This window comes from Adiantum capillus-veneris, chromosome 28 (genome assembly GCF_014529385.1).
Source record: "Adiantum capillus-veneris isolate H3 chromosome 28, ASM1452938v2, whole genome shotgun sequence".
Taxonomy (NCBI): Eukaryota; Viridiplantae; Streptophyta; class Polypodiopsida; order Polypodiales; family Pteridaceae; genus Adiantum; species Adiantum capillus-veneris.
Genome location: NC_140958.1, coordinates 104,317,766 through 104,328,302, shown reverse-complemented (window position 1 = coordinate 104,328,302; position 10,537 = coordinate 104,317,766). Strand labels below are relative to the sequence as shown.

The 10,537-nt window shown below is 41.5% G+C and overlaps 1 protein-coding gene across 2 annotated transcripts in view; it reads right to left on the bottom strand.

The window, feature by feature from the left end:
- Positions 1 to 3,198: 3,198 nt before the first annotated feature.
- POLD2 (DNA polymerase delta small subunit) overlaps positions 3,199 to 10,537 on the bottom strand; it is a 29,847-nt gene continuing 22,508 nt past the window's right edge. For both annotated transcript variants that reach the window (XM_086504420.1, XM_086504421.1), the window contains exons 12-14: positions 4,193 to 4,294; positions 4,046 to 4,113; positions 3,199 to 3,964 (exon numbers count right to left, since the gene is read on the bottom strand). In XM_086504420.1, the coding sequence (XP_086360546.1) occupies positions 3,893 to 3,964; positions 4,046 to 4,113; positions 4,193 to 4,294 (242 nt within the window). In that variant the 3' untranslated portion in view covers positions 3,199 to 3,892. The remainder of the gene's footprint in view (positions 3,965 to 4,045; positions 4,114 to 4,192; positions 4,295 to 10,537) is intronic.

Genomic DNA, 10,537 nt, shown 5'->3' with positions numbered 1-10,537 from the left:
CTTAGCCACTCCAAGAGGCATTGCATCCAAAAGTGGGAAGGGAGACCAAAGCTCTGATACCACTTGTAGAGTGCACGATGCATGTGTGCGAGGAAGGAGGAGGAGCAAGGCCACTTTGTGTGGGTGGAGAATAGAGCAACAAGCTATATCTCCTTATTCTTTGTATATAAAAGAATAAGGTAAGTTAGTGGTTAGTGATTCAGTGGGTGCCCACACATTGGACTAGCAATTGGGGACAAGGCACATCGCCTTTACCCCAACAATCTTTCAGCCCAATTGGGCTCTTTCTTTGGGTAATTGATTGGTGAAGCTAGCCCTTCAAGCATAATCACACCACCCAATCTAGCAATGAAGCAACAATGGAATGCTAACAACTAACGCACGCCTAACTCACTAATCTCCTATCTTTACGTTGCACTATGTGGCTAGATTTTGTATGCATGATAGCTTTGATCATAGTGGCATCAATGATGCCTTCTCTCTACAAAATCCTATCACGATACTTGCTTTTACTCCTCTTACACGATGTTTTACTTGTGATAAGACGGCGCCTCTCTCTCTCTCTCTCTCTCTCTCTCTCTCTCTCTCTCTCTCTCTCTCTCTCTCTCTCTCTCTCTCTGAGCCACATTGTGGGCTCTCCATTGTAACTCTCATCACGACAATCTTAAAGCATCAAGAATCACTTATCAACCCCACGCATACTACATCACATGTATCTTTGGTCCCATCGATCATATTTGACCTCCAAGGACGATAATAGAATCTCTCTCTCTCTCTCTCTCTCTCTCTCTCTCTCTCTCTCTCTCTCTCTCTCTCTCTCTCTCTCTCTCTAATTTGACGTGATGCACCCATCTATGATGCACATGTCTTAGGTGGTGCACATCATTGTATTTGATGTTATATATCAGTATAGATGCATCTTAGTAATGACCCCACCCCTGCATTTCAATCCTTATGAGCTGGAGATGGCAAGGAAAGGTGCATATGAGACCATCACCCCCCCCCCCCCCCCCCCCCCCAAAATAGTTCCAATTTTCAACCCTAAGCAGTAAACTAAAGATGCTAGTAAAACTCATCATGCAAACATAAATAAAGCACAAGATGGCACATAAACAAAGGGATGACAAGGTAATAGGTGGATTGATGTCATGGAAGATAGATAATACTAATGTCAAGCTATATTATTACCCAATTGGAGGGGACCCCTTGTGCCCCTCCTAGAGGGACATAGAGTTAACATGGGTAATTGATGGATTGGTGTTATGTCTAAGCAAGATAGATAATATTTATATCAATATTTAAAAGCACCAACAACAATGCCATTCCAATGTATAATTTTTTTTTTCACAAAAGACCCTTGAAGCACTTGTGGACTTAATCAAACCACTTGTCCATTAGCACTACGATAATATCAAGCATTGGTGCTCATAAAAAATCCTCAAAGACTCTTATCTACCCCCCAAGGCTATTCCATATTGAATTTATTGTCTATCAAAATCCCTCAAAACAATTTGTGTTCTACCATTCACATCAAGCAAGCAGTGTAATACAAAAAATAACATGCGAGAAAAGTCAAAGTAAACAATCTCATTTATATGTAACAATTTGACATATTAATATCCAGATCCATATACAATGACACAATTTAGATGAGGGTATAACGACTCCATTTCAAGCCATTTATGTTGCCAAACTTCTCTTGATTCAACTCTGAGCTGTCAGTTAGTTTTGGAAGTGTCACATTTGTAGACAAATGCTACATTAAAACAAGGGATCACATGAAAAATGACCAAGTCATATTCCATTAAATTGTACCAATCAATTTTCATATCATTGATCACATGGTTTCTTGCATGTATCCCTTCTTAAATCCATCATTCTTGCATTTTCATCTCAATACCCATCTAATGTCACATCCATCAATCCTCCAGGAGAAGCATCAACCAAGAACAATTTATTCTAGTAAGTGGCATAGTGTGCAATGGCATGGCCCTTCAAAAAAATGCAAAAATACACAATAAATTGAGCATGAAGCAATTACAGTAACTAGCATGAAAATACACAATAAATTGAGCATGAAGTAACTAGTATGGTGTTGCTCTAACATATGTCACATGCTATGTGAAACAAGGGACTTGTAGGAGCCTTTAGTGGATGCGAAAATCTCAAGGATTCTGAAAGATATTAGTGGAATGAAGTTGGGGCTTCTCATATCTATAGGTTATCAAACATACTATCCTGGGTGTAGATGCCCACAAGGCAAGTGTCAAGGTGCCTCTCGTGCTGCAAAAGATGAGTGCATGCCCATGTTCCCAACAAAAATTTCTTGCCTAGCAAAGGTACATTCACATTCACCCACGGCATATGTTAATCAATCTGATGCTGCCTTGGCGTGAGAGGGAAGCCTGCATGCATGTTGAATAACCTCCCAACAGAGAACATCCTACTAATTCGGCCTTAAACACTTACACCAATTCGTCGACCCTTCACGCTAGCAGCTAACCATTATATGAGCTTTGATCAGTGCAGAGGCTTTAATTGCCGCTTCCATGGTTTGGATGTTGTTTTGAGCTTCACCATGTAACATTGACAAGGTTGCATGTAGGACATTTTTATTTGCATGGGCTAGGGACAATGCAATCTGCCGCAGGTAATTTGAGGGAGGGAAAAAAGAAACAATTTATATTAGTTTAACATAATGATATTCATTTGCTGAAGTTTTCTGCTAGTGAGCTTTTGATGTTTTCTGAAGTATGAATAGAGGTCTTGAACTCTTGTACAATGATCCCTAACAACACAAGCAGACTTGCACCTTGTGGTCATCATCAACAATGGCACCAACAGATCCAAGAGATCCACATACCTTCTTTGTCTTTGTCTTCAAAACATCGTCATTCCCAGACAAGTCTTTTGTCTGCACAATATTCATCACTTGCCACTTTCTTGCCTTGTTGTTGGTCACATCTAGCGAGACCAAGTTGCTCGTTAAAGGAATTGGCATTTTCTGTAAATGGCCAATCGTTGTATCCTACACACTTACAGATTATCAATACATGACCTGCTCCCTGGTTCCAATCTTTGGAAGCTCATGCCCTCTGGGCACTTTCGAGGACGTTTCATTTTAACTTTAGTTAACTTAAGCTTTTCCATTCTGTTTAGGACAGTGCCAACAATCACTTGCAACATTTATAACCCTGGTACGCAAAAAATGTCTTTAGCATAGAATATACAAGCAAACATAGCTTTGAGACTTCACGTTTCAAAAACCATCTAGTGAAGTGACTCCCATACAAAGAGTCAACCAGCTAGCATTGCCACTGTATAGCATAATAAGGATGAGGATAAGGATACATTCTCCCAAGGCTTTCACATAAAGAGACATGGTTAACAAGTAATACCTTAACCTGCTTTCTTTACAGGAGAAACTTGAGAGAGAGAGAGAGAGAGAGAGAGAGAGAGAGATCTTTTAATGTCCTGTAGAGGCGGTCGACATCTTTGTTACATTCACTCTGGGCATCGTGCTAAAGCCCAGGTCCGATAAAAACACTAATTGCTGCATCAACAGGTATATAACCCTTTGACAGCACCAGCCACTCTCCTAGTCTCATGGCAATGTGGCAACACAGCTGGTGCAATGGTCCTGAGTACTATGTCCACTTGGGGAGCGTGCCAAAAGCTTTGTTCAAGTACAAGGCGTATAAGACAGAAAGATTTGAGTGATATTGTACACGATGCTAAGCTGATGTCATCAATTATCTGCTCCAACATAAGATCGGAAATCAAGCAAGAAGACGGCCTCTGCCTTGGCACTGTGCTTTCAGCTTGACTACCTTCACAAGTAAGAGATGCAGAAGCCGCTTCATTTTTATCAGAGCATGATTTTCTTAGTTCTCTATGACCCATTGCTCATAAGCAGATCCGTTGAAAGACTCAAAACATGGCAATCAAGATTCTTTAGATTTACCTGCACAAAAATACCACGGTAATTGCAAGGCAAGGCTCAGATATGGCAAAAAGTTTGCACACACAAAGGAAGCCAACTCACCAGGACTGCAATGCCTGTGTCATAGAAGTGTGGAATGGTAACAAGTCGCACTAGGCGCCCCTCTTCACCTGTTACTCTGCTGTAAAGCCTTAATAGCCCAAGATACAATCAAAAAAATTCCAGTCTGCATTAGCCACGTTATGTTACCTTTCAGAAGTCGCGACGTATATTTCTCCTGATTCCCACAGAAATATATATGGGGGCATGTGTCCAAAATAAATGGATCTTTGTCTGTGTAAGGATAACAACCTGCAAAATTTTCACCAATTGATAGTTACAAGCCTCGGAACCCACTGTACTTGCAGTCAATATTAAGGTGCATTTGTTGGTGATTATTTCTCTTCTTTAGGTGGCAGGGCGAGAGTCTTTATTACCTTTCCATTTATCCATAGTGATTATTGAATGGCAAGCAAGATGCTTAAAAAAGGTTGGTGCCATTTGTGGCTCTCACAGTTCAAAATGCTCATTAGAATTTCCCAACAAAATAGGGTCCTGTGGCAGAGGGAGAGGAGGTGATTCATGGGAGGCTAGGAGACAAGATACATGGTATATGAAGAGGGGGGGGGGGGGGGGGCGGAGGGTGTTGATCTATCTCTAGGGGGTATGGGGACACATCTATATGCTCAGGGAAGTACAATCATGAAGTGCATCAAGCTGAGAGAGAGAGAGACACACACACACACACACACACACACACACAGATTGAGATTTTATTGTCTTCAAAGGTCAAATATGACCTATAGGCTATGGGACCAAAGATACATGTGATGTACTATATGTGGGGCTTATAAGTGATTCTCAATGCTCAAGGATCGTGGTGATGAGAATCGCAATGGAGAGCCCACACTCTGGCTGGGAGAAAAAAGTGTGTAGGTCTAAGTCATGGTTGAAAATGTGAGGGAAGCAAGTTCAGATGTGAGCAAAAGCTGAGCACTCTAGTAGTGTGTAGTACTCATACCCTCAAACTTACAATGAGCATAATGTGCATAGTCGATGCGACTCTTCTCCATTGCAGTGCGTATCGCCAACAAGGAGATAGGCTAAAGCATATAAGGATGAGTACGGTTTCCTCTTTCGGCGAAGAACATGGTTTTGTAGTTGAGGGCAATATGGGTGGTGTAATGTATGATGCACGACCCACCGGATTCCTTCCAAGCCGTAATACGATGGCATTGTACAAAAGCTTCATTCACTTGGGAGTCTATTGAGGCATCATGTAACAAGTATAATGCATCCCATCTCCCAAACCACTTCTTTATATCTTGCATCCATCCCGTGCTCAAGATCTTGCTTTATGTCTTTTTAACTTTTTTGACTCTCCGTGCAATTGTAGAAAGTCAAGGTGAGGGTTTTTGATGCATCATTATCATGTACTCCACAACCCTTTCCATGCCCATAACCTCAATTGGAAGAGATCCCGACTCAAGAAGTAGGAGCATATATGGTGTTTGTGTCTTAACTTGGAGAGAGTTTGTAAGAAAACGCTTATGGGCATTCTCAAACTCTTTCTAAGTAGACTTTGAGATGCTTCCGCCCCACACTTCAATTCTATAAAGAAGAACCTATGTCACCAATGTGTCAAACAGGTACTTCTTGAGAATCTAGCATTTGACATCATCCGCATTATATATATACTCAAATGCATAGTACGCTCTTTCCAACTTCCAAACGACGCATAGCACATTCATCCCACTTGTGATTGGTTGGAACCTCAAGGCCAAGGTACTTAAAGCTCTCAACAACTTCAAGTGCCTCATTGTTGTACACAATACATGGCTTCTCCTTTTGGTTGGTTTTCGCACTTGTTTTGGTTTCATTCACAATCAGCCCACTATGCAAGCAAAAGGACTCAACAACCACTAAACTCACTTAATACTTGAAAGGAGTTTTTCTATGCTTCTCCACAGATTGTTACATGGAATTGTATCAAAAGCTTTCTTGAAAAGCAACAATACAATGACTTACCTTTCAACCGGCTTTCTTCCATGAGAACAAGAAGAGTAACAAGATGGTCAATGGTGTTATGCCATTGATAGAAACCCGTTTGTCCTTTTACACTTTTCAACCTATTCACTCAATTTTTATCTCCATTATGTACCTAAATAACTTTTTCATAACAAACCCAATCATTATAGTCCGATAGTTATTGACCTTTCTTGTATAGAGTGCAAGATTGAACATATCAAACATCCAATGATATGATGACTCTTCTATCCATTTAATCATTATCGGCTTGATAACCGCTTTGCAAGTGGCTAACTTTTTAAGCACACCGATACATATCCAATACTAAAAACCGAGGACATTCATGGGAGAGAACCATAAAAAGAAATATTTCCGACATTTGGTTGCTCATATAGTTGCCTACAATGTATCTACATATCCATAAGACTCGAGTCCAGTTACCAAAACTCTCAACCGTTCGACCTTTAGGTTGCTCCAAAATCTTCCACATGCACATACCTTTTCTTGGACTTGAAAAGTTTGGTGATTAATCATTTACATACATACAAGGGACTAATTCAAAAGAAGAGAAGATGGAAAATCAATTTCGAACAAATTGACTCTTACATTATCTACCTTGTCGACACCTTTGATATGCTTTATGGCAAAGCATTCTTTAGCACAAGAGAAAATAACTTTCTTGAAAGCTTCTTATTTAGTTTTCAATGGTGCATCATGTTGGAGCTTTGTCACTCATGCCTTTGTTCAACCATTTCAATATACAATGCTCGTTTGAAATCCATACAAAGAGACAACTTTTCTTCACTTTGGCTAAGATTTTCATGCTTAGGTATCTCTCCACATGTAAGGTCAATACATAAGGTGTGATGGTCTAACTCCAAGTTCCACGGGCCAAGCATAAAACTCTTTATGCAATACATGATGGCTTCAAAGAGTAACACATAATCAATCACACTATCCCAATTTTGTTTTCTACATGTAAATCCATCGGTTTCACTCCATGAAGATAACACCATTTGCAATGAGCATGTCGGTACTACCATATATGTGTAGAATGGTCCGGCTCTTTCTCATCCATCAAGTAGCGTTCCATAGTGATCCGCGGCTCTTTCTCATTCATTGAAGAACAATCATATAAGTGAACTTCCTCTAACTCCTTTGAGATGTATGACATATCAAACTGTTAAGTATCATGTTGCAATGTAAGGTGCAACGGAATGAATGTCGTTCTTTCTCAAGATGAGTGATCCATAATGTGCTCAAGGTTCCTTTTTGTTCTTATGGAAGGGAGAGCCTTCCGTTCTTAATGAGAGAGTGCTATGAACACAAAGTCAATGGATACTGTGCGTGCAAGTGTATGAGACTGAGAGATAGAGAGAGAAAGAGAATTACGACACCAAGACGGTTGTAAAACCCTCCTCCGAAGGCCCCACTCTCGTCGGCGAGAGTGGTCTACTATTGATTGCACAAACTGGTACAATGTTGATGCATGTGACTGATGCAAGTCTAGACTGTCGGTGTCGTCGACGGGGTTAACGAGGCCGACGCTAGGACTGAAAACTGAAAGTATGTATCTGCTGTCCAAAAACGCTCAAGGCTGAAATCTGCTGCAATTCAAAACGCTGAATTCGGGGCTGATTTCTGCTGCTGAAAAACGCTGATTTGGGCTGTTGAAAACGCTGATTTTCTGCTTCGTTTTGGTGCTGAAAATGCCAAGGGATGTTGGGGGATGAGGGGATCTGGAAACACTAGATGCAGAGAGGCTATGGCGATCTTGTGTCTGCTGAAAAACGCCAAGGAATTGTGACTGCTGGCAATGGTGAGGAAAAACGCTAGGATGCCTACATGAGAAAATCGCCCAAGGTAGTTGGGAGTCTTGTTGAGAGAGAGGGGGAACCTGTCGAAGGTCTGTGTTCTCCTTGCTCATCTACCAAATAGTGCTAAACTTGGTTATCTTACCCAATTTGCCCTACCTACTTTCCAACAAAAGTCACTTAAATTAATAAGTGAAAAATGTCAAAAATAGGTAAAATAGACTAAATGCACTGAAAATTCCCCTGAAGGATTCTAATGGATTCTGATGGGAATGCTTATGATCATGTTGTGTGCAACCAAAAGATATGCATCTACACTAAGTGACTGGGCATGCACGGTCTACGAATAGACTCACAAAAGTGCCAAATCGCTTCTAATGTAAACTGACTGGACTAACGGAACCCTTGTTATGTTGTAGCTTGTCCACGGACACATAGGGTTGGATGTGTCACGTGACATCCCCTCCTTTTTATAGTGAGGTACTGGTACCGAGCTGCATGGCTTCCTTGTAGTCTGCCAACAACTCTGGATAATCCTTGAAAAACTCTTCGTCGATCCACACCGCTTCGTGGGTTCCTCGATCCTTGAACTTCAAAAAGTATCCTCACTTGCTTCTTCGAACCATGTCGAAACCGATGCAACAACAATTGCTCCCGCTCCATGACTTCAGCTTCATCAATGATATCCGGTTCTTCTTCTTCCGAAATGTCCTTTGGAGGTGTTCCCTGAAACACTTTCAACCAAGAAACATAAAAAACATTGTGAATTGACCATGAGTTAGGCAACTGCAATTTCATTGAAACCTCATTTATCTTTTTAATGACTGGAAATAGACCATACATACGAAAAGACAACTTGGGACACTTCTTTCCAACTTGCTTTAGACATTGCTTCATGATTCTTAGATATACCCAATCTCCTTCCTTGATCGAAACATCCTGACGATGCTTATTAGCCTGCCGTGAATAAGATTCCTGAGCCTTGCTTAGCCGAAGCTTCACACTCTCAGAAATCTCATCCAATGACTGACTTTCACCATTGGCATCAGGCATTTGACTGACCGAGCGAGTCAAAAGTGACTGGAACGGACGGCCAAAAGCTGCCTCATACGAAGTTCGACCAATAGCAGAAGAAAAAGAGTCATTCAAAATAGCCTGAACCAATGGGAGATAGAGCTCCCACTAAGACTGCTCATCATGCACATACGACTTTAAAACATCAAAAGCCAATTGATTGTAAATTTCTGTTTGACCATCTCACTGTGGATGAAAAGCCAATGAAAAATTCAACTTAGTGCCAAAATTTTCAAAGAGTGCGCGCCAAAAATTGGACATGAACTTAACATCCCTATCTGAAACAATTGATTTTGGCAAACCACAGAGGGGGTAACAATGCTTAATGAACAACCATGCTACATCTTGTGCAGTAACTGTGGCTTTACAAGGAATCAACATGCAAAACTTGCTGAAACGATCAACAATTGTCAAACATTGAGTGTTCCTTGAATGCAAACTTGGTGGTAGGTTAGTCACAAAATCCATGGAAATATCTTGAAAAGGTCCATCGGGAATAGGCAGCGGAAGCAAGAGGCCTTGCTGCTTACCCCGAGGAGCTTTTAATTTTTGACTTATAGTGCACTGTGTGACATAACGAAACACATCTTTTTGCATTTTAGGCCAATAAAAGAATCTTTCTATCCTCTTTGCGCTCATCATCCGATTTGCGTAATTGAGTGCCGAGCTGCAAAACACGGTTAGAAAAAGACACGACTGGCATACCATGTTGTTTGAGATTGCGCCAATCTTCCTTCAATCGTGCGAGGTATTGAGGAGGCATAAACCGCACCTTGAGCTTGTCTTGGAAATCAGCCCAACTATAGGAAAGGGGCATGAATTCGTCGGCTTCCTCTAGGTGCATGGCTAGCTGTGTCTCTTGCCATCGTGGTACCAATTGATGGCAACACCGGCAAGGTACATGGCTGCCGTCAAAACTTTGCTATTTTCTGTCTTCTTAGTTGTCGCAAAATAAGCATTAAATTGATGCAACCAAGAATGAATAACCGTAGCATCCATCTTATCATCATACAAACTGAAAGTCAACTTTTCTGTGACTAGGTTGTTGAAATCCGCATCGTGGCTTGCGCCACTTGAGGAACTTCCACGATCTTTGGTTGGTTTGGATTTTGCGGCAAGAACTTGTCGAACCAATTCTTGAGTGCGGAGTTCTCTCTGAGCTTCCCGATCGGCCTCCAAGGCCGCTCGTCTTGCTTTAGATTCCTCTTGTCTTTGTGCTTTCCTTTCTTTTCGTTCATCGCGCTCGCGTTCCCACGCAATGCAAGTCGCTTCTTGTTGTATGACAATTCTTTCGTTGCCTTCTTCGCACTCGCGTTCCAAGGCAATGCGAGTCGCTTCTTGTTGTATTGCAGTTCTTTCGTTTCGTTCTTCGCGCTCGCGGTCCTTGGCTTCCTGTCGTTCTGCTTTTCTTTCTAGTTGTGCCATCATCTCCATCATCGACTTGACCATCACCTCCATAGAATTTGGTACAACTTGTGGCGTAGATGGGGAAGGAGGAGGGTCGGGAAAGCCTCCTGGTGGGGAAAGCTCTTCTTCGCCACTCCCATGCTCATCATCTGTATGTGAAGTATCCATTCCGCTTCGGGTGAGGACAATGCACTATGATCTTTGGTTCTTAAGTTCTCGAGGAACTTGGGTT